At 43.2% G+C, this 24,483-nt stretch overlaps 1 protein-coding gene across 3 annotated transcripts; it reads right to left on the bottom strand.

The window, feature by feature from the left end:
• Positions 1 to 3,495: 3,495 nt before the first annotated feature.
• On the bottom strand, positions 3,496 to 24,225 carry LOC144099991 (uncharacterized). 3 transcript variants are annotated; one of them, XM_077633041.1, is made up of 3 exons: positions 24,038 to 24,225; positions 21,887 to 21,992; positions 3,496 to 3,695 (listed from the first exon to the last, which is right to left on the bottom strand). In XM_077633041.1, the coding sequence occupies exons 1-3, from the start codon at positions 24,132 to 24,134 to the stop codon at positions 3,578 to 3,580; spliced, it is 321 nt and encodes a 106-aa protein (XP_077489167.1). In that variant the 5' UTR covers positions 24,135 to 24,225; the 3' UTR covers positions 3,496 to 3,577. The 3 variants fall into 3 exon arrangements, with proteins under 3 accessions (XP_077489167.1, XP_077489165.1, XP_077489168.1); XM_077633039.1 differs by lacking the exon at positions 3,496 to 3,695 and adding an exon at positions 18,438 to 18,644 and having other exon boundaries at positions 24,038 to 24,218; XM_077633042.1 differs by lacking the exon at positions 3,496 to 3,695 and adding an exon at positions 19,772 to 19,823 and having other exon boundaries at positions 24,038 to 24,223.
• Positions 24,226 to 24,483: the final 258 nt, after the last annotated feature.

Genomic DNA, 24,483 nt, shown 5'->3' with positions numbered 1-24,483 from the left:
CGATTACTTCGACGCACTTAAGCTTTGTGCTTTGGGCTTTCCGCCCAGTGATCAAGGCTTCCGTGTGGAAGCCGAAACGTCTCGTTTTAAACAACAACCTTTTGGTCGGCGTTCCTTTTGTCGAGATTATCATTTTCTATAGTGCGGTCTGTGACAGTGGCAAGTACCTTATCTACTGATCCGACATATCATATGTCAAAGCCTTCATTTCATTCAGTGCTTTTCTTTTTGTCCTGTAGGAGCGCTGCGGCGAAACCTTCTAACACCATATAGAGTGGAGAGCAATAAGGGGAACATAGAGTTTGTGGACTTATTTTACTACTAGCGGTAATTGACTGCGTCCTAAAAAATGTTCGAATTTCTTTGTATTTATCAAAATTGGCGAGGCTTTTGAATAATTTATTTGTAATAATACACCAGGATGCTCGGTCGGGCAAGTTGATGGTGAAATGTTTAAATTAAAGGAACGTTAAATTCCGCTCGCAGAGATACACGACAGTCTAGAAGGCAACTGGCTTCCACCAAATTTGTGTTCAAAGCCATACGCTACTTTTGCTTGTCTGCCACAATGGCAGCCTTACAGCATAATTGCATGAACAAGGTAAAAAATTGGCTGTGGTTTAGCTCTGGTTAAACCTGGAACGACGCGATAGCTGCAGCTGACCGAGTGAAACTTAAATTGCAAAGATAATAAATTGCAAACTCAGTCTTTCTCCGCTCCGTTTCGCTGGGCGTTCCTTTTTCATCTAGCCGCCGCGGTGGCTGAGTGTTTACGGCGCTCTGCTGCCGGCCCGAAATACGCGAGTTCGATCCCGGCCGCGGCGGTCGAATTTCGATGGAGGCGAAATTCTAGAGGCCCGTGTACTGTGCGATGTCAGTGCACGTCAAAGAACCCCAGGTGTTCGAAATTCCCGGAGACCTTCACTACGGCGTCCCTCATAGCTTGAGTCGCTTTGGGACGTTAAACCCCCATAAAACCAAACCAAACCTTCTTCGTCTCTCGAGGAGGATTCACTCTCTCCCCCCTCTCCTCCTCTGCATTCCTCCCCGACTCGGTTTTGTCCGCGCGCCGCGCCCCCGGCAGCTGCTCCGCACCACGTGACCAACCACGTGACTACCCTCGGCGCCGCCACGCTGAAGGCTCGAAATGTAGCGTAATGCAGCGATCGCTAAAAAACAATGCCTGAATTCTGCTACAAAAGCAGAAGGAAGGAAAACGCAAGAGCAACCTCATTGTTCTAAGAGTTTTTTGGAGGATGAACTGAAGCTTTGATCGTAGAGCTTCGCCATTCACTCGACCTAACTCATTTCTTGTGTTGGCTGACAGCGAGCTTCACCCTCTATTCCAATACCCTGAAAGAAGCTTGTAATTTGCATGCGTCTCAGGTTCCTTTGGGTTCCTGCATTTGTGCGCAAATTACAAGGTGATTTTGGCGTTTATCATGATGGTATGCTATCATGCTAGCATTGTGAGGGACGTGCATAAATAGCCTGCGGGTTTCAAGAAATATATTATTCTTAAGTAGTGTTTTTTTCATGTAATGTGTCTATCCCTCGCTAAAATTTGTGGACGCCAATCATGGGGCGCAGGTTGCCATTTCTCGACTGCACCCTCCATCTGCAACTCTGCTTCCAGGCCCTCCATCTTGGGCGATAACTTTACCTTGTTAATCTTCTTGTGTTTAGGTGCGTCTTCTTGATAATGCAACAACCCTCAAAAGTGTATCAATACTTTGCATGCTCTACTATCATACTGGCGTAGTGTTACAACCACTTTACTCTCATAAAATAGTTATAGTAGCCTGTTCCTTAAAAGATTTGTATCAAACGTTTTCAACATTTCCAAACTTTTTTTTGTACAGTGGATATTTCAATGTCCGGCGGTGCCACCAGACAACCAGAAACTGTTTTTTTTCGCGACTTTCATTCTCCACAAATTTCTATACGCTTGTGTTTGTGTGTAGTTCTGAAAAAAAAGCTACTAAAATTCACTGATTTGCATAAAAAGGTAACATGCTTTTCATGATGTATAGTTCGGCAGCTGAAAGCTGTTTGCATTTCTTCCATCGCAAAGCATTCTCGCAGATCTAGGACAGAAGAGTGAAAAGTCGTACGAGAGCTAGGTGGATAGAGCACGTAATAAATAAATTATGGCCAGCAGAGCGTTCAGTTGGGCAAACTGGTTGTTACTGCAGAAAGCGATGGCTCATATAAGCCTCACCGCGCGAGTTTTATACTCCGGCTATGTGCCGAGGTAATAAGAATACTTCCCGTGCCATGTTCACAGATTTAGACACGGAGAGCTTTTCCGGACAGTGTAGATGCCACTGAACAGTGTGTGTTTTATAGGCATTATCGGTCGCTGCTGTAGCGCTCAGCAGGATGAGGTAGATTATGTAGTGAAAGGAAAACAAGACCGGGGTAGGTTTATCTCACCTGCTGCAGTGCACTGAGGAAAGCAATAGCTAAGGCAGGCATAAATCTGCTTTGAGCCTACTGTGGATAATACCTAACTTTGATCAGTCATGATTTTTCCGCAAAGTGATCAACTATGAGAGTCTCTCGCTAGAGCGGTGCAAAACATATCCGTTTCATCTTTCCATTTCTGATTAGATAATTGCCGTCCTTCAGGAAAAACTCTCTTGACGTCAAGCCAGTCTTGTTTCCTTAAGCAACCAGTGCCAAGCTGAATTTTTTAAGAGCAAAGACTACGATGTTTGCCTTCTTTCCGCTATTAGCGGAGCCCCCAGCCCTAAACATTCCTTGCATTTTTTTTAGATTACGTCCATAATTATCTCCTTTGATGAAAACACCGAGAATGTTTTTTCGCCAAAATGTTGACTGCGCCGAACAAGGAGCTTTAGAAAAACGTACCTGAGAAGAAATATTTTATTACTATGCAAAATGTTCTCATGGCCAATGAAACTCTGTACTCTTTGCTCAAAGCGACTAACGAGAACTTCATGGTAAGTCTTATCATATGCGGGCAAGCCTACAACGTAAAGATGTGTCTCTTAAAAAGCTGCCCGCGAAGCCGGTTATGGTTTTCGGCAGTGCTAAACTTAAAGAAAAATACAGTTATTGTAAGCGAATGCCGCTTGAGTGAAAAATGAGCAAATTTAAGACCGACACAACGAACGCTATGACGTTCAAGTCTTAAATGGAAGATTTTGTGCCCCACTTGCAAGCTCGCCGTGCATAGTTTATAGGCAAATCTTCTTACTTGTTCCACAAATGAAAAACTTCGTGTTTTGCAAGTACAGATTTTTTAAGAGGCATACTTCGCCCATGGCACCAATAGAACCTTTACCTCTGTACGCCTGAACACCCGTTTTCTAATAAACAAGAAACAGTCGTTTACTCCTCATCTAGTATTGTATGCACTAGCTTTTTCATGAGTTACCACTCTAAAATCAGCTAGTCAGAGAAAAAAAAAACTTAACTTTTCTTGCGCCGAGCACAGAATGAAGAAATCGTCAAAAAATTCAAATCATACATGATGACACTGTGACCTTATACGCTGTCATGTTTAATCACATCGGTGTACCATCTTGACACTATGCTGGGCTTCGATGTATCAGTGCTCAGTGCTTCCACGATTTCCACAATAAGCGACCGGGCAACAGCCTGGGAACTCAGTTTCTGGGCCGTTCACGATCCCGCATAAAGGGTCATTGAATTCAACAGGCGGACACCTATCAGGAAAAAGAATATACAAGATAGAACTGAAAGGAGTCAGCAGCGGCAGCTATATGACCACCATGTTCTGCTAAGCACAGCCAATCGAGTTGAAATTAGGTGGGTGGAACTGCACTGTGAAAAAGGCAAAAATAATAAATATACAACCACTCACGAGGCTAAAATACGGATATTGCTTCGAAGCATCCGATCAGTCCACATTAGCCTGCCCAGTTCATTAGACTAGCTACTGCGGAGACCTGGGCATCCTTTGGGGAAGTATTCTTATGTTCTAATTATAGACGCAGTGTAAATATTATTTTTTTAATTGATGCCCAGAACTGCGCATGGCCTGTGGATTGGATCCTTAGTTTACATCATTCTATGCGCTATCACCGTTAGTCGAGAAATACTGAAGAATTATCTGAGCTCTGAATATGGTGAATTTTGACGATAGTTTCAGAGGAAGCGTAGAAGAATGAACCTAAAAATTCAATAGACTAAATGTGCTGTCACATGCATGCAACAGAAGCTCTGCGCATAATAATATCTTTGTTTCGAATTTTTGCGGTTGAAAGCTTCAGTAAAATGCATCGCTCTAAACTGTAAGGCAACAGATTCAAAGCGAAACAACATTCCCAGAAGAGAATTCCAAGGTTTAGCCAGAGTGCATATAACAGAAATTTTTTTTTATTCGCGTGAGGTATGCAAGTCAAGAAAACAGTAGACAACCTAACCTCCCGAAGAACTTCAGTGGAGACAGAGAGAGATAAAGTTTTATTTTTCTCTGAAATTGTGGTCGCATGTCACATAAGCCACTGAATGTTTTTTTCCAAATACTGCAGTGAATTGAATAGCAGCTTACTAGAACCCTGTTCTTGTCCACACTATAGATTTAATAAGATGATCTCCACATTTTTGGGAAGAACAGCTTTGTGAGTTAAAATGTTTTGATAGGGCCAAATTTTCCGAACGCTTAATACCGGAAACGTGCAAAAAGCAATACGTGAACATGTTCTTATGAATGCGTTGCGCCTTAAATTTCTCTTTGTTCCAGAAAGCAATGCAATTATAGAAAAATCATGCGAGGACTCCATCGCGTTCCGCACTACACTTTAGGGGACCTGCGCTCAAAGTGCTGTTAATAGTCCTGATCACAAGGTCACACTCCGCTTCCAGCCGAAACTGGTCCTGATAAAAAAAAAATGGGCGTAGGGCACGGAACGATTTCTTGTTTAGCATTAATAAACACAAGCATCCAGTTTCGCTCACACACTGTTTTTCCAAACATCTTTGTTCACCGTCATCAACTAGTTTGTTTTTATCGCTCTACCACGACGTCCGTTTTATTCACGCTTGACATAAAAGATAAGGCGATTGCGCTCACATTGGTTTCAAGAAATAACAGGGCTTGCTGCATAGAGAAAGCTAAAAATGTCTTTTTATTTTTGTCTTCATTTAGTGAGCTGCTGTACATCTATACTTTGACTTTTGTTACGTAGAAGACCTGGTAGGTACGGTGTACTAAGATCACGCGTGTTATGTCATACGCAGCAAATAAAAAAAAATTGGCAGTGGCTTAACTTGGCTAACCCTGGAATTCAGCGAAAAGCAAGCACGCTTGCTAAGCGTCTGAGGCTTGTCCATGGCAGCTCCGCTACACGCTCTCGACAGCCGTTCTATATATATACCCGCACGACCACGTAGCTATGACGTGGTATCACGTGGTCTTACGACAGCCCCAAAGGATGTCATCACGTGGTTTCACATCACCTCATCGGATGTTCTTGAGGTCAAAGATCAACGCAAAGCTCACCCAATGTCAGAGTTCAAATAAAGGTCATGGGTTAAGGGTTCGACACAATAACTGCATCACATATGGTCATACATGGCTAACGTGGTTGGGCTGAAGGTCGTGCAAGTTCATTCTTATGCCTACGGGACGACTTAATTGCCTAGCGTAGTGAAGCTTTTCGCTTCAAAAGAACAAGCAACCTTCTTTTGACCAATAAATATGCTTTTGTGACCTTCAGATGGCGACACTGGAGCCTACACGCGGTTCCTAAGGACACCCGGTCTAAATATCTGTGCTATGCTTGCGCTCACACTGCAAGGCAGCACTGCATATGCTGACCAGCGAGATTCAACGCTCAGGTACATTGGGGGCAAAAGCATTTTGTGCGTGGGCTCTGTGAACGAAGCTGATAGCTTTAATATTAGCCGCGGCCTGTCGACCAAACTCGTGAAGTTGAAAGAACAGGAGTTAGATTTTAACCTTTTCAGGCGTGGCCTCCAGTTAGAGACTAATAATAGAGCGATCGACCTCGTTTAAACACCAAGTCGTCCACAAAATTTTTCCACGACTGCAAACCTCAAAAGACGATGAGAGCAGTCATTTTTGAAACAGGAGTTTTAAAGGAAAATGACTGTGCATAAGAAAAATGGGCTGTTCGGAAGCTCGACTATCAAAGTGCAGAAATATTACTTACTGCTCCAGCTCTAATGTGCCCCTCAAGTAGGATATTTTGACACAGGTCTCGTTAAGAGTAATCGACGAGCCGCTCAACAATTACTTTCCATTGTAATAGCAGATATCTGAAAATATTCAGCAAGAAAGAAAAATCTCTTTATTACGGGGCTCAAGACTTACCAAAGTGTGTCAACGCATGACTTCCTTCTGTGCGTCGCAGAGTGTGTTGTTGGAGACTGAGATATTTGGAAGGGAATCAAAAGAGAAATCCAAAAAGCACAAAGGCAGAAGTAAAAATGGCTGGCTCGAAATTTAAAAAAAATTACTGTACCTCTCTTTGAGCTCGGTTTATCTTTTTCAAGACGCCAGTTTTCTAAACAGATAACTACAAGCTATAAGAGTAGAGCTGCTCCGGAGGATACCCCCAAAAAACTTAACGTGATTGCATTTGGCATGCTTGGCTAAGTGATTTCATTTGAAATTAGTTCTGAGTTTCGTAGAGCACATATTCTTGCGCGATACGTGTTATATCCCATAGAAGTATCAAATTAAGGGGTTTAGCTGTTATGAGGAAGCAAATCGGCATTTTGGCAGAAGCAGTTTGTATTCGTATTATTTAGATGCTGAGATGTTTGAAATTTTTTATCCAAAGGTTTTATTGCACTTTACTTTCGCTACATGTTCCTAGGCAGAATGGTGTACTGTGCGCTGCTGCGATTATAATGACGTCGCACGCTGATAGCGTTAATTCAGTATGGTGGCTGATAAAAACTCATAATTATTGCTTTAGGCTAAAAACTTGCAAGTGATGATACGCTCTAAGAAACATTTCAAAGGAAGCTTCAATTACGGGCCTGCCAAAAAAAAAAAACGATTGCCTCGTGAAGCGACTACTGTGCAGCCTAAATGTTCTTTAATGACGTCGACTAAATACAATAGCCACTGAGTCAGTTTTCTTGACAAAATCCAGAATGAATATCTCTTCTCGTTATAACCATGAATTTCACCCGGCTCTTAAATGAGCTCGCATGACTGACCGGCCTGAATCGGTGACTAATGCAGGCTGCGATCCCTCTTCGACGTAAATAATAAACTTGCTTCATATTTCCTCGTATTATCAACCTAACCAGGAGATTGAGCACACAAGCGCTCCTCCATTTTTCTTTTTAGAAATGAATACGTAGCACATTAAGTTTTCAATTGTCAGATTCCACCTTGTGTTACCACGCTGATGATTAATGTCGAAAGGCGCTGCGATGACTCAGTGGGCATGGCACTCAGCTGCTAACCCGAAAGACGCGGGTTCGATGCCGGTCGCGGCGGTCGAATTTCGATTGAAGTGAAGTTCTAGAGGCCCGTCTACATTGCGATGTCAGTGCACGTTAAAGAATCTCAAGCAGTCCAAATTTCCAAAGCCCTTCACTAAGCCGTCCTTATAGACAGAGTCACTTTGCGACGTTACACCCCCCTAAGCCACAAGCCATTAATGTCGTTAATACTTGCACAGCAATACCATATTACACATACGCATTTATTATAGTCGCTGATCCTTGCGCCGTGAGAATGTTCGTAATTAGACGAAAATTCAGTTTTCTGGCCCTGTCTATTTTAGCAATGGGGCAAAAGTTAGGAGAGGGAATAAGCGGTCGTTGTTTTTAGATATATTTATACAGCATTCTTTCTTCAAAGCTTTAAGTCACAAAGGCTTGGAAGTTCTTAGTAATGCATATCTTCCTCAAACAATGTCTTGTTCATTAACGCCTACAGAGCGTTAATTTTTTCGCCGCGCTTGAACTGCATTGCCACCGCTTATTAGCAGAGCCGTACATCTCATGACTGAGTATTTCGTGGAACACGGATAATGAGACAGACTATCTCGGTGCAGACAATAATCGATAATGTCTTTACAAGAAGCAAGAATGTAATTTTTAAATTCCACGGAGGAACAATGCCTCTGCTAGTCTCAAGCGTACCCAACATTCATCATTTCCAGAGCTCTTCTTCGTCTAACGCTTACTTGATTGGTACGTGAGCTCCGGCCTTCCTTCACTAGTCTTGCAGTGAATTATGGCAAGAGTCATAAACGCTGAAACCGACGTTGCAAGTGCGTGCATTCTGCCCCGAATGGTCCGCTATGAACCGTCTTCGGGCGGCTTCTGTGTGAATCTACGTGATGCCCCTTTACGTGAATCTAAGATAAGTCACCCTTTCGGCAGAAAAAAAAAAAGAATTTGACACGCTGTGAAAAACACGACCTGATAATTTCTGTCCTCTTTGCTTTTCCATTCAGTTTCAAGTTTCACTGATAAACTCTGTATGCAGCAAAAGCATTTTCTTGCTGACACAACACCCAGCGGAGCTCAAATACAGACCCTTCTTAAGATAACCTTATCAATAGTAGGGACGGTCGCTAGAGTAGTCTCGCCACGTATTTAGAGCGGCTGACTAAGCTTGAGATATGATGCAGAAACCGCTAACATTTGAGAGACTAAGCATAGAGGTTGCAAAAACACATTTTCACGCGGCAGCGTTAAGGAGCTCGTCCCGCAGAAAAGCCGGCGTCGTCGGCGTCGGCCGTGCGCAAAAAATCCCTCCTCCTCCTCCTCCTCCTCCTCCTCCTCCTCCTCCTCCTCCTCCTCCTCCTCCTCCTCCTCCTCCTCCTCCTCCTCCTCCTCCTCCTCCTCCTCCAACTGCCCCAAAAGATAGCGCGCGACGGAAGCGCAAAGAAAGGAAGGAACGCCTGTCATATTTCTGTGGGCAACCACGTCCGCGCCGCAAAGAAAGGAAAATAAAATGAAAATTCGTTTTAAGGAAAGGAAGTGAGGCTTGTCTCACACATATCTCTGTGGACAGCCGAACCGCGCCGCAAGGAAAGGAAAATGAACCAAAATTAATTTTAAAAAAGGAAGTGACGCGCCTGACATATCTCTTGCTCGGGCGCAGTGGGACGTGCTGGCAGGCAGGAATCACGCGGTGAGCGGCGAACAATGCAGCCCACATCTAAAGCGCAAAGGTTGCGGGTTTCTGCCCGTTCGTTCGGCGTGGAAGCTATGCTGGCGTTCGTGGCATCGGCTTTGTCGAGGACGATGTGCCGACGAACTACGACTGCAACTTGAGTCCCGCGCGTTTCGGCAAGGCGCCTAGCAGCGTTTCTACGTGGTTTGCCGCTCCGCGCGTCCATTTCATCGCACGTAGCAGAGCGATTTCTCTAACGGGAAAGACGTCAAGCCGAACGGGCGATGGCGTTCCGTGGACACCCCGGCAGTGCTGCAACACGCTGTCGCGTTCCACTCTTAAAGGCGAAGCTTAAGCATCCTCCAGTTGTTCTGTGCGCAGCTGTAGAAGAACGTGATGTCTATTTCATGTTAATGGTGGAGCCGGGACAACAACACGAGTCAACACCCTTTCTACGTTCTGAGTTTTTGTGAGTGGAGGCTGCAGCATATGTATTAGTGAAAAAGTGCTTTTTCAAATTTTTGCAATGCATTGGCTCTTTTCTCACGTCCCTTTGTGAGCAGATGCCAGTGTCGCTGCTTGCAAGCTTTACAGAGCATTCAGAGAATATATTTGCTCAAGGTGCATTGACTGCACACAGAACAAATCTATTCCTCCCTTGTTTGCCAAGACACAGTACACCCATTCGTCTATATTGCACTGGGTGGCGCAGCATGCCCATTATCTTCAAGCCGCATCGAATGACATTCTCCGGCTTCGTTCGTCACGCAGGAGATCCGGAGAACTCTGTTTTCAAAGTATAGCTTGCTTAGCATAGCATAGAACGAAAGCAAACGCATCTTCCTTCACATCTAATGTCAGTGCACGTTAAAGATCCCCAGGTCGAAATTACTCCGGAGCCCTCCACTACGGCACCTCTTTCTTCCTTTCTTCTTTCACTCCCTCATTTATCCCTTCCCTTACGGCGCGGTTCAGGTGTCCGCCGATATATGAGACAGATACTGCGCCATTTCCTTTAAAAACAATTATTATGTTAAAGATCCCCAGGTGGTCGAAATTATTCCGGAGCCCTCCACTACGGCACCTCTTTCTTTCTTTCTTCTTTCACTCCCTCCATTATCCCTTCGCTTACGGCGCGGTTCAGGTGTCCAACGATATACGAGACAGATACTGCGCCATTTTCTTTCGCCCAAAACCAATTATTATTATTATTATCATCACATCTAAATAAAAAAAAACATAATTACGCTGCGATTTTCACGAGCACCTAAGTAAAACACGTGAAATATAGGTCAGAAGTGTGAAGAACAGCCCCACATTTGACTATTGGCCCGCAAAACTTAGTAGAATGACTGCTCGAGACGACACATAGCCCATGTTTCCTGTCATATAGTATACGACAATCAAGGGCATCAAGGCAGATAACTGAGCAAGCTGGTAAACATTCGTTGTGAATAACACAAGCGCTACCAACACAGACACAAAGCGGGAACACAGGTACAGTTACTACAGTAAAATATCAAAGCATGTTGCATGAACGGCGGTACATCAGAATGATGAATTTAAGATGATTTTGCCGCAAAGGCTCCAACCTGGATTACATTGTAGGCCGAGCTATGCTTCATCATGACTAATCGCCAGTGCGATTTACTCTGGATCTTTAATTTTTAACCTTCTGACGTGCGCGTGCCTATCTTCGGACCTCCGATTTGTTTCTTGTCTCAATTTTTTAAATCTGACTGGTGTCACTCCTATTGAGATTAGCCAACCGTGGTTCATCTTCGAACCTGTTTTATACTATGTAGTCTCTCTCTATTCTTCCTATCAGATGAATTATTAGCTAATCAGCGCAAAGCCAATGGCGAACGATAAATCTTTATACACCCGCTGCAATCTGGCAGTGCTATTTATCACAAGGGCAAGCTTGATTTTTACAATAATCGCAGAGGAAGCCGTTTGCCTTTGTGTCGAACAATTTAGTCTCATATTGCGTGTAGGTTGGCTAGCGCATTGTGGCTGTTAAGTTTCTTCAGTTATGATAACACCTCGCATCATGATCTCTCTTGAAATTGGAGGTAGTAGAATTTCATTCGCGGCGATCATATTTAAGTAGAATCACAATGCAAGAACACCCATCTGATGTGTGCCGTCAGTCAAGTTAACCTACCCCAAGTGATCTAAATCGTGCCGCCATCCACAATAAACGACGTACCCTATGTCCCATATGTGCAACTTTTGGACGTTAAATCACGCATTACTTGGAGGTCAGAGATACGTTCCTCCTGCCCACTTCTATACTTTCCCCACATTCTCCACTGGTCCAACCCAACAGTAGGGTCAGCCCACTGGGATAGAAGATGAAACGACAGAATGTGTAGAAAGCTCCAACAAATGTCATTTCCGAAGGAACACCTCGACAAGACTACCGTCATCTGCAGCGTCTGCTTCCAAATGATCGAGAAGCTAACTTTCAATAGTGTTGTAATCAGTGATATTGAAATTATGTACTTGCTTGTCGCTCATTTGTAACTCCCATCTCATTGCTACGGAACCGACATATCTTTGGGTATAGCCCTCAGCCTTTCTTCCTTCACTTAAATAAAGTAATAAATTAATCGTAGAAAGCCTCCAACGTTGCACACGATTCTCTTTATTTCGCGAGATAAGAAAAATTCTGAAACCCGACTGGACAACTTACTTTACTCTCATGTCACTAAAATTGCCTTACCTAAGCTTTTGAAGAAAACCAAAAATCTAGAAGAAAGGCACGTGTCTTTGTAGCGACGAAAAGTCGCCTATTTCGGTCGTTGTAGAAAATTATTTACGTTTTTCGACTTTTTGAGATTAATAACTTTTCCAGAAATCCTATTGTTGCTATACTTGTTCACCTTGTGATCTTGTAATGCTTGTGTAGAAGCTTCCGCCGTTCTTCGGCACCCACACGCATGCTTCATAACGGCGTGCCTTGAAAAATGCAATTAAAAGTCACAGATCGCTTTCTTGGAAGGCTTGATTTGAGTGACTTGTTTTTAATGAAGGTGCTGTCGCTCTGGCAAGAGGCCTTTCTTTTTTTAGTTTTTCTTTTGAAGCTTTTCTATCGCTGGCAAAAAGTAGTTAAGCCTAGCAAAGAATTCCGATGGGGACGGATGGTAGAAAAACATGGTTATTGACGGTAGCTTAACCGTTAATGAGAATAATTGCAAGTCTGTAGGCGGGAGACTGCGAATTTGTGGACTGATGCAGGAAACTCTTGCATTACAAGAAAAATTTCCTCTATACTTTATAAAAATGGCCTGCAGACTTTCTATACAGTCTTTAGGGACTTTATAGCCATCCTTTAAACTTTTATTTCTCTTTTTAGAAAGTCTATGGGATATCTACAGAGCAAAGTATATAACCGCTGTAATTTATTTTTGTATAAAGATATTCTGTAGACTGTATATATACGAATGTCTTTAACTGCCTTAATTTCCTTTTGTATATGATTGGGCTATAGACTAGTTTCTATTACAACTTCAATTTTCCTTTCCCTATAGCCGATCTATAGACCAATGTTCATAACCACCCTTATTTCCTTTTGTCTATAGACAGTCTATACTATAGACTATCGACAGCCTAAGTATATAATTGCCCTAATTTCCTTTTGTCTACAGTCACTCACAGAAGATCAATAGCTAAAGTATATCACAGCCTTGACTTCCTTTTGCATACAGACTATCTATAATGTCTTTAAAAGGCGTACTTTACTTTTATCTGACAGTCTATAGATTATCGAAGGATCAAAGTCTATAGTAATCTTACTTTCTTTTTGTCAGCAGAAAGGGTCTACACTATCTTTATACTAAGTCTATAAAATTTTGAATTACTTTTTGCTGTGCATGTCGAGGAAACTCCGCAGAAAGTGAACGGAACTATGGCTAGAATCCTCCACCTCCTTCGATGTTTCAGGAATTAAAAAATATTTGGTTACGACAATGTAACGTCCTCCAGTGTACTCTTTTTACAAGCCTTGAAAAGCTGCTTTTGGTTATACCGTGACGTGTATTGTAAAGAAAAATAAATAATATTCAATGCTGACAGGTAAAGCGAGGAAAGGCAGCCATTCGTGAAGTAAGGGTGCCCGCAAACTGTACTATATCAAAGGAACATGCTCTCCGTTAAAGAAATCGCTCGAGACAATTGCGTTCTATTTTTAGATCGTTACTGTCTAACGCGCTTAACTAAGAAACGCTTCATTAGCGATTGCACATTTCCCTAAAACCTCTTGAATATAAAGCAGGAAACACGGGTGTGGGAATTAAAGGATGTGCCCATCACTTAGAAACATCGCTAGAAGTGTCTCAAAGAGCATGTTGTTCAGCGCGATTAACTTCTGCCATTTATACCTTTGACGTTAGCACTCGCTTGAGAATGTGCTTCAACGGAACAGTCACAAACCAGTAATTTTTCGTTCCTCCGCGTAAACCGTTTTTTTAAACACAAACAGACAAAGAAGACTTTAAGCTATAAAACTTTTTAATTACTATTCAAAAAGTGTGCCACTTACTAATCGCTGGGAGATGCGCGCGTATGAACTAAGCAGTAAGGTTGCGTTTTTTTTTCTTGAAAACAATGCTATTTTTAAAGCGGGAGTGGAGAATCTAAGTTCATAATTCAATTGCCCTCTACGGTCTTAGATAGCACGTCAAGCTATACGCAGCAAAAGTGCGAATGGTAAAGGTACGACCGTGAAACGGGTTTCTGTTTCACGTTTTACCCATTTTAACGCGAGACGCCGGAAAATCATTCGGGCTGCAAACAACTGTGTGCACGGGTGTGTCCATGTCGCCGGTGAAGTAGGCGCGTTCCCTCCTGGATTAAGTTTTCAACGAAATCCAACTTAATCGTCCACTCACGGTAAGCCTTCACGATTATGTTTTATTAATTTGGTCTCCTAAACCGCACTAAGCAGAGCTCTGGGTGCAGAACAGATTGTCTGCGCCGCGACAAACTTCTCACCATTGTTTGTAAGCGGCGTTAAAAGCCGCGGAAGCCATCCGGCTCTTTGCTACAGCCGCTTATATCTGTGCCGCTAAGTTGTCCCTAACGCGCGGAAAGGCAGTCGGTGCGAAACCCGTGGTGGTAGGCTGCTCCTCGCAAGCTGTCTGCTGTTTTTTTTGTGTGTGTTGCTAGGCAGATGTACGCCTCGAAAAATATTGTTTAGTCCGTCAATTACGGCGGGAATAAAACGACGCGTTAGCGCCGAGTGTGCTCGATTTACTTGTTGCCTCCGGAAACGTAGCTTGTGTTGAACGGCTCACCTCACACATCGCAGCTGTGTTCATACAGTTTTGCGAGGATGAAATTGTATGCTAAATCAGTGTTCCGATACAAAGGCGACATAAAATAATTTCTAGGAGGCAGTCTTGATGACTATATTCTTCGCATTTTTCTATCTTTCGCTTGGATAGGTGTAGCTTGGATAGGTGTATGGTTCTTGGTGGTTCTTTATTTAGAGGACTCCGGTCTCTTTGGCACCCAGTGAATAACCTCTAAGTGCGCGCGTAACCGCGTAAGCGTGTGCATGTGCGTGTGCATGATTCACTTCAGCTTTGCAATCCTCATCCGCAGAAGCCTGCCAAGAAGTCCACCAGCCTAACATATCGAGTGGCCGATAAAGGGCGCCTTGTCCACCTGCATTCACTCCGCGCTGATCGAAACTGAAATAAAAATGAACGCTGTTGATCTAGTTCGGCAGTTATGATGAGCTAAACTTCGTTTTCTACATTTTCCTATATTCGAGCCATTTATCGCGTGTTGATTGTTGCATAAAACGGACAGCGATACTGGGTATCGCATTTCTTTTAGAAGGAATCAAGTTACAATTTAGTCGAGGCATTTATGTTCTTCTTTTTTAGTGCGTGTATTTTGATGTTCAAATTCCGACTGTGGAAGCCAAGGTTGCTTACAGGAGCAGACTTAATTCAGCGTTGGTTCCAGCTTCTTCGAGCTTTGAAAGTCTTTTGTGGAGATTATCATTTTCTACAGTGCGGTCTGTGACAGTGGCAAGTACCTTATCTACTGATCCGACATATCCTACGTCAAAGCCTTCATTTCATTCAGTGCTTTTCTTTTTGTCCTGTAGGAGCGCTGTGGCGAAACCTTCTAACACCATATAGAGTGGAGAGCAATAAGGGGAACATAGAATTTGTGGACTTATTTTACTACTAGCGGTAATTGACTGCGTCCTAAAAAATGTTCGAATTTCTTTGTATTTATCAAAATTGGCGAGGCTTTTGAATAATTTATTTTTAATAATACACCAGGATGCTCGGTCGGGCAAGTTGGTGGTGAAATGTTTAAATTAAAGGAACGTTAAATTCCGCTCGCAGAGATACACGACAGTCTAGAAGGCAACTGGCTTCCACCAAATTTGTGTTCAAAGCCATACGCTACTTTTGCTTGTCTGCCACAATGGCAGCCTTACAGCATAATTGCATGAACAAGGTAAAAAATTGGCTGTGGTTTAGCTCTGGTTAAACCTGGAACGACGCGATAGCTGCAGCTGACCGAGTGAAACTTAAATTGCAAAGATAATAAATTGCAAAGTCAGTCTTTCTCCGCTCCGTTTCGCTGGGCGTTCCTTTTTCATCTAGCCGCCGCGGTGGCTGAGTGGTTACGGCGCTCTGCTGCCGGCCCGAAATACGCGAGTTCGATCCCGGCCGCGGCGGTCGAATTTCGATGGAGGCGAAATTCTAGAGGCCCGTGTACTGTGCGATGTCAGTGCACGTCAAAGAACCCCAGGTGTTCGAAATTCCCGGAGACCTTCACTACGGCGTCCCTCATAGCTTGAGTCGCTTTGGGACGTTAAACCCCCATAAAACCAAACCAAACCTTCTTCGTCTCTCGAGGAGGATTCACTCTCTCCCCCCTCTCCTCCTCTGCATTCCTCCCCGACTCGGTTTCGCCCGCGCGCCGCGCCCCCGGCAGCTGCTCCGCACCACGTGACCAACCACGTGACTACCCACGGCGCCGCCACGGTGAAGGCTCGAAATGCTATCGTAATGCAGCTATCGATAAAAAACAATGCCTGAATTCTGCTACAAAAGCAGAACGAAGGAAGACGCGAGAGCAAACTCATTTTTCTAAGAGTTTTTTGGAGGATGAACTGAAGCTGTGATCGCAGAGCTTCGCCATTCACTCGGCCTAAATCATTTCTTGTGTTGGCTGACAGCGAGCTTTACCCTCTATTCCAATACCCTGAAAGAAGCCTGTAATTTGCATGCGTCTCAGGTTCCTTTGGTTTCCTGCATTTGTGCGCAAATTGCAAGGTGATTTTGGCGTATATCATGATGTTATGCTATCATGCTAGCATTGTGAGGGACGTGCATAAATAGCCTGCGTGTTTCAAGAAATAGATTATTCTTAAGTAATGTTTTTTCTTGTAATGTGTCTATCCCTCGCTAAAATTTGTGGACGCCAATCATGGGGCGCAGGTTGTCACTTTCTCGACTGCACCCTCCATCTGCAACTCAGCTTCCAGGTCCTCCATCTTGGGTGATATCTTTACCTTGCTGTTCTTCTTGTGTTTAATTGCCGTCTTCTTGATAATGCAACAACCCTCAAAAGTGTATCTATATTTCGCATGCTCCACTATCATGCTGGCGTAGTGTTACAACCACTTTAATCTCATAAAAATAGTTATAGTAGCCTGTTCTTTAAAAGATTTTTATCAAACGTCTTTAACATTTCCTAACTTTTCCTTGTACAGTGGATATTTCAATGTCCGGCGGTGCCACCAGACAACCAGAAGACTGTTTTTTCACGACATTCATGCTCCACAAATTTCTATACGCATGGGTTTGTGTGTAGTTCTGAAAAAAAGCTACTAAAATTCATTGATTAACGTAACAAGGTAACATTATTTTCATGATGAATAGTTCGGCAGCGGAAAGGTGTTTGCATTTTTTCACAGCCAAGTATTCTGGCAAATCCGGGACAGAAGAGTGAAAAGTCGTACGAGAGCTAGGTGGATAGAGCACGTAATAAATGATGGCCAGCAGAGCGTTAAGTTGGGCAAACTAGTTGTTAGTTCATAGAATATAAACTCAGATAAGCCTAACCGTGCGAGTTTTATATTCAGGCTATGTCGCGAGGTAATAGGAATACTTCCCGTGCCATGTTCACAGATTTAGACACGGAGTGCTTTTCATAACAATGTAGATGCCACTGAACAGTGTGTGTTTTATAGGCATTATCGGTCGCTGCTGTAGCGCTCAGCAGGATGAGGTAGATTATGTAGTGAAAGGAAAACAAGACCGGGGTAGGATTATCTCACCGGCGCAGTGCTCGGAGGAAATAAATAGCAAAGGCAGGCAGAAGTCTGTTTTGACCATACTGTGGATAATGCCTAACTTTGATCAGTCATGATTTTTCAGCAAAGTTATCAACTATGAGAGTATCACGCACGAGCGTTGCAACACCTATGGGCCTCATGTTTCCATTTATGATTAGATAATTGCCGTCCTTCAGGAAAAACTCTTGCTGTCGGGCCAGTCTTGCTTCCTTCAGCAACCAGTGTCCAACTGAATTTTTTAAGAGCAAAGACTATGATGTTTGCCTTCTTTCCGATATTATCGGAGCCCCCAGTCCTAACATTCCTTGTATTTCTTTTTAGATTACGCCCATTATTATCTCCTTTGATGACAACACCGACGATGTTTTTTCGCCAAAATGTTGATTGCGCTGAACAAGAAATATTTCATTACTAAGCAAAATGTCCTCATGGCTAACGAAACTCTGTACTCTTTGTTCAGTGCAACTACCGAGAACTTCATCGTAAGTCTAGTCATATGCCTGGAAGCTTACAACGTACAGATTTCTCTCTTAAAAAGCAGCCAGCGAAGCCGGTTATGGTTTCCTGCAGTGCTAAACATAAAAAAATAGTTATTGTAAGCGAATGCCGCTTGAGTGAAAAACTGAGCAAATAGAAGACCGACTCAACAAACGCTATGGCGGGCAAGTCAAAAATGGAAGATTTTTGTGCCCCACATGCAAGCTCGCCGTGCATAGTTTATAGGTAAATCTCGTTACTTGTTCCACAAATGAAGGACCTCGTGTTTTGCAAGTACAGGTTTTTTAAGAGGCATACTTCGCCCTTGGCACCAATAGAAGCTTTTCCTCTGTACGCCTGAACACCCGTTTTCTAATAAACAAGAAACTGTCGTTTACTCCGCATCTACTATTGTACGCAATAGGTTTTTTATGAGTTACCACTCTAAAAAAAGCAACTAGTCAGAGAAAAAACAACTTTTCTTGCGCAGAGCAAATAATAAAGAAATCGTCAAGAATTTCAAATCATACATGATGCAAGTGTGACCTTATACGCTGTCATTTTTAATCACACCGGTGTACCATCTTGACACTTCGCTGGGCTTCGATGTATCAGTGCTCAGTGCTTCCACGATTTTCGCAATAAGCGACCGGGCAACAGCCTGGGAACTCAGTTTCTGGGCCGTTCACGATCTCGCATAAAGGGTCATTGAATTCAACAGGCGGACATCTATTGGGAAAAAGAACATACAAGATAGAATTGAAAGGAGTCAGCAGCGGCAGCTATATGACCACCATGCTCTGCTAAGCACAGTAAATCGAGTTGAAATTAGGTGGGTGAAACTGCACTGTGATAAGAGCAAAAAGAATAAATATACAACCACTCACGAAGCTAAAATACGGATATTGCTTCGAAGCATTCCATCAGTCCACATTAGCCTGCCCAGTTCATTAGACTAGCTATTGCGGAGACCTGGGCATCTTTTAGGAAAGTATTCTTATGTTCTAATTATAGACGCAATGCAAATAATATATTTTTAGTTGGTGCCCAGAACTTCGCATGACCCGTGCAATGGATCCTTAGTTTACACCATTGTATGCGCTATCACCGTTAGTAGAGAAATACTGAGGAATTATCTGAGCTATAAATATGGTGAATTTTGACGATAATTTAAGAGGAAGCGTACAAGAATGAATCTAAAAATTCAATCGACTAAAAGTGCCGTCAAATGCAATCGACAGAAGCTATGCGCATAATGATATCTTTGTTTCGACTTTTAGCGGTTGAAAGCTTCGGTAAAATGCATCGCTGTACACTGTAAGGTAACAGAGTGAAAGCGAAACAACATTCCCAGAAAAGAATTCCAAGGTTTAGCCAGAGTGCATATAACAGAAAATTTTCTTTTTATTCGCGTGCGAGATGCAAGTCAAGAAAACAGTAGACAACCTATACCTCCCAAAGAACCTCTTCAGTGGAGGCAGAGAGAGATAAAGTTTTATTTTTCTCTGAAATTATGGTAGCATGTCACATAAGCCTCTGAATTTTTTTCCAAATACTGCAGCGAATTGAATAACAGCTTACCAGAACCCTGTTCTTGTCCACACTATAGATTCAATAAGATGATCTCCACATTTTTGGGAAGAACAGCTTCGTGAGTTAGAATGTTTTGATGGGGCCAAATTTTCCGAACGCTTAATACCGGAAACGTGCAAAAAGCAATACGTGAGCATGTTCTTATGAATGCGTTGCGCCTTAAATTTCTCTTTGTTCCAGAAAGGCAATGCAATTATAGAAAAATCATGCGAGGACTCCATCGCGTTCCTCACTACACTTTAGGGGACCTGCGCTCAAAGTGCTGTTAATAGTCCTGATCACAAGGTCACACTCCGCTTCCAGCCGAAACTGGTCCTGATAAAAAAAAATTGAGCGTAGGGCATGCAACGATTTCTTGTTTAGCAGAAATAAACACAAGCATCCAGTTTCGCTCACACACTGTTTTTCCAAACATCTTTATTCACCGTCATCGACTAGTTTGTTTTTATCGCTCTATCACGACGTACGTTTTATTCACGCTTGACATAAAAGATAAGGCAATTGCGCTCACATTGGTTTCAACAAATAACAGGGCTTGCTGCATAGAGAAAGCTAAAAATGTCTTTTTATTTTTGTCTTCATTTAGTGAGCTGCTGTACATCTACACTTTGACTTTTGTTACGTAGAAGACCTGGTAGGTGCGGTGTACTCTGATCAAGCGCGTTATGTGGTATGCGGCTAATAAAAAAAATTGGCAGTGGCTTAACTTGGCTAACCCTGGAATTCAGCGAAAAGCACGAACGCTTGCTAAGCGTCTGAGGCTCGTCCATGGCAGCTCCGCTATACGCTCTCGACAGCCGTACTGTGTATACCCACTCTACCACGTCACTGTGACGTGGTATCACATAGTCTTACGATACCCCATCGGATGTCATCCCGTGGTTTCACATCGCCTCATCGGATGTTCTTGAGGTCAAAGATCAACGCAAAGGTCACCCAATGTCAGAGTTCAAATATCATGGGTTAAGGGTTCGACAGCATAACTGTATCACATATGGTCATACACGGCTAACGTGGTTGGGCTGAATGTCGTTCAAGGTCATTCTTCTGCCTACGTGACGACTGTTTTGCCTAGCGTAGTGAAGCTTTTCGTTTCAGAAAGAACAAGCAACCTTCTTTTGACCAATAAATATGCTTTTGTGGCCTTCAGTTGGCGACACTGGAACCTACACGCGGTTTCGAAGCACACCCTGTTTTAATTTATGTGCTATGCTTGCGCTCACACTGCAAGACAACACTTCATATGCTGAGCAGCGAAATTCAAAGCTCAGGTACATTGTGGGCAAAATTATTTTGTGCGTGGGCTCTGTGAACAAAGCTGATAGCTTTAATATTAGCCGCGGCCTGTCGACCAAACTTGTGAAGTTGAAAGAACAGGATTTAGATTTTAACCTTTTCAGGCGTGGCCTCCAGTTAGACATGGTTTACGCAAAAAGCGTACAGGCGCTAAAAGACGAAGACAAGCACACTCAAGACAGGACAGGCGCCAACTTCCAACTAAGTTTATTCATGGAAAAAACCGCTTAATAACCACACCAGCAGGCAAAGATAAAAGCAAAACAAAAAACACGCAGTGACAGAGCATAGGAACACGTGCCAAAATGATCAAGCAATGATTAGAGCTCTGATAATGACCCACTGAGAAACCTCATCTCTTCTTCTGAGAGCGAGACAGATGCCTTGCTTATGCAGATATGACCCCTCTGCTTGATGTAATAAGCTTATATGATTTCACGCTCTAATCTGTCTTTAGACCTTGCGATGAATTTGAATGTGGTTCTATCTGCTCCTTGCAAGCTGTCGCGCGTGTGCACTTTGAACATAGCAAGAATGGTTAGGCAGTGCAAAACTAATCACCTAATCCGCGCCACTGTTTGCACTACTGACGTTGTGTATGCTGTGCCTCTTAGCTGCGGTCTGGAATATATTGGCCAGACAGGTCAATGCTACAATGAAAGAGTGAGAGAGCACAAGATTGCGATAAAAAATGGTTATGGGAGCCACATGGCCACTCACGGCAAATGCTGCAAGTGTCGTCTAGGTTTTGACCATGAATAAACTTAGTTGGAAGTTGGTGCCTGTCCTGTCTTGAGTGTGCTTTTCTTCGTCTTTTAGCGCCTGTACGCTTTTTCGTAAACCATGTCAAGCTACAACCAACTAGCTCAAATGAAAGTCTTCCTCCAGTTAGAGACTAATAATAGAGAGATCGACCTCGTTTAAACACCACGGCGTCCACAAAACTTTGTCCACGACTGCAAATCTCAAAGTACTATGAGAGCGGTCATTTTCGCAACAGGAGTTTTAAAGGAAAATGGGTGTGCATAAGAAATATGGGCTGTTTGGAGACTCGACTATCAAAGTGCAGAAATATTACTTACTGCTGCAGCTCTAATGTGCCCCTCAAGCAGGATATTTTGACACAGGTCTCGTTAAGAGTAATCGACGAGCCGCTCAACACTTCCCTTCCATTGTAATAGCAGGTATCTGAAAATATTCAGCCAGAAAGAAAAACCTCTTTATTACAGGGCACAAGACTTACCAAAGTGTGTCAACGCATGACTTCCTTCTGTGCGTCGCAGAGTGTGTTGTTGGAGACTGAGACATTTGGAAGGGAAGCAGAAGAGAAATCCAAAAAGCACAGCGGTAGAAGTAAAAATGGCTGGCTCGAAATTAAAAAAAAAATTTACTGTACCTCTCTTTGAGCTAGGTTTATCTTTTTAAAGACGCCAGTTCTCTAAACAGATAACTACAAGCTATAAGAGTAGAGCTGCTCCGGAGGACGCCCAAAAAAAAACTTAACGTGATTGCATGTGGCTAAGTGATTTCGTTTAAAATTGGTTCTGAGCTTCGTAGAGCAAACATTCTTGCGCGATACGTGCTGTATCCCATAAAAGTATCAAATTAAGGGGTTTAGGCTGTTATGAGGAAGCAAATCGGCATTTTGGCAGAAGCAGTGTGTTTTCGTATTATTTAGATGCTGAGAAGTCTGAAAATTTTTATCCATAGGTTTTATTGCACTTTACTTTCGCTATATGTTCCTAGGCAAAATTGTGTACTGTACGCTGCTGCGATTTTAATGACAGCACACGCTGATAGCGTTAATTCGGGTATGGGGGTTGATGAAAACTCGTAATTATTGCGGTAGGCTAAAAACTTGCAAGTGATGATAAGCTAAAAGAAACATTTCTAACGAAGCTTCAATTGCGGGCCTGCCAAAAAAACAAACAAAAATGATTGACTCGTGAAGCGACTACTGTGCAGCCGAAATGTTCATTAATGACGTCGACTAAATATAATAGCCGCTGAGTCAGTTTTCTCGAGAAAATCCAGAATGAATATCTCTTATCGTTAGAACCCTCAATTTCACACGGCTCTTAAACGAGCTCGCATGACTGACCAGCCTCAATCCGTGAACTAATGCAGGCAGTGATCCCTCTTCTACGTCAATAATAAACTTGCTTCATATTTACTCGTATTATCAACCTAACCAGGAGATTGAGCACACAAGCGTTCCTCCATTTTTCTTTTGTAGCGATAGCTACATTACGGTAGCATTTCGAGCCTTCAGCGTGGCGGCACCGTGGCGATGGCGGCGCCACCACCGCCACGTGGTCACTCGGCCAGCTGCATCTATCGCGTCATTCCAGGTTTAACAAGAGCTAAACCACCGCCAATTGTTTAGAAATGAATACGTAGCACATTATGTTTTCAATTGTTAGATTCCACCTTGTGTTACCACGCTGATGAATAATGTCGAAAGGCGCTTCGGTGAATCAGTGGGCATGGCACTCGGCTGCTAACCCGAAAGACGCGGGTTCGATGCTGGTCGCGGCGGTCGAATTTCGATTGAAGTGAAGTTCTAGAGGCCCGTCTACATTGCGATGTCAGTGCACGTTAAAGAATCTCAGGCAGTCCAAATTTTGGAGCCCTTCACTAAGCCGTCCCTATAGACAGAGTCGCTTTGGGACGGTACACCCCCCTAAGCCACAAGCCATTAATGTCGTTAATACTTGCACAGCAATACCACATTACACATACGCATTTATTATAGGCGCTGATCCTTGCTCCGTGAGAATGTTCGTAATCAGACGAAAATTCAGTTTTCGGGCCCTGACTACTTTAGCAACGCGGCAAAAGTTAGGAGAGGAAATAAGCGGTGGTTGTTTTTAGATATCATATTTATACAGCATTCTTTCTTCAAAGTTTTCAGTCCAAAAGGCTTGGAATTTCTTAGTGATGCAGATCTTCCTCAAACAATGTCTTGTTCATTAACGCCTACAGAGCGTTAATTTTTTCGCCACGCTAGAACTGCATTGCCACCGCTTATTAGCAGCGCCGTACATCTCATGACTGAGTATTTCGTGAAACGCGAATAATGAGACAGGCTATCTCGGCGCAGACAATAATCGATAATGTCTTTACAAGAAGCAAAAATATTTTTTAAATTCCACGGAGGAACAATGCCTCTGCTAGTCTCAAGCGTACCCAACATTCATCATTTCCAGAGCTCTTCTTCGTCTAACACTTACTTGATTGGTACGTGAGCTCCGACCTTCCTTCACTAGTCTTGCAGTACAGTATGGCAAGAGCCATAAACGCTGAAACCGACGTTGCAAGCGCGTGCATTCTGCCCCGAATGGTCCGCTGTGAACCGTCTTCGGGCAGCTTCTGTGCGAATCTACGTGATGCCCCTTTACGTGACTCTAAGATAAGTGACCCTTTTGGCAGAAAAAAAAAGAATTTCACAGGCTGTGAAAAACACCACGTGATAATGTCTGTCCTCTTTGCTTTTTCATTCAGTTTCAAGTTTCACGGATAAACTCTCTATGCAGTAAAAGCATTTTCTTGCTGACACAACACCCAGCAGAGCTCAAATATAGACCCTTCTTAAGATAACCTTATCAATAGTAGGGACGGTCGCTAGAGTCGTCTCGCCACGTATTTAGAGCGGCTGACTAAGCTTGAGATATCATGC

Source organism: Amblyomma americanum, chromosome 8 (genome assembly GCF_052857255.1).
Source record: "Amblyomma americanum isolate KBUSLIRL-KWMA chromosome 8, ASM5285725v1, whole genome shotgun sequence".
Taxonomy (NCBI): Eukaryota; Metazoa; Arthropoda; class Arachnida; order Ixodida; family Ixodidae; genus Amblyomma; species Amblyomma americanum.
Note: the sequence above shows the minus strand (reverse complement) of the source record. Positions and strands in the feature narration are given on the sequence as shown.

Bases quoted from the DNA above. Each gene is read 5' to 3' on its own strand.
- LOC144099991 (XM_077633041.1), bottom strand. From the start codon at position 24,134: ATGCACGCGCTTGCAACGTCGGTTTCAGCGTTTATGGCTCTTGCCATA. The intron at 21,993-24,037 runs GTAAGTGTTAGA...GAATATTTTCAG, and splicing joins GGAGCTCACGTACCAATCAA to ATACCTGCTATTACAATGGA. The intron at 3,696-21,886 runs GTAAGTAATATT...TTTTCCTGATAG, and splicing joins GGCACATTAGAGCTGCAGCA to GTGTCCGCCTGTTGAATTCA.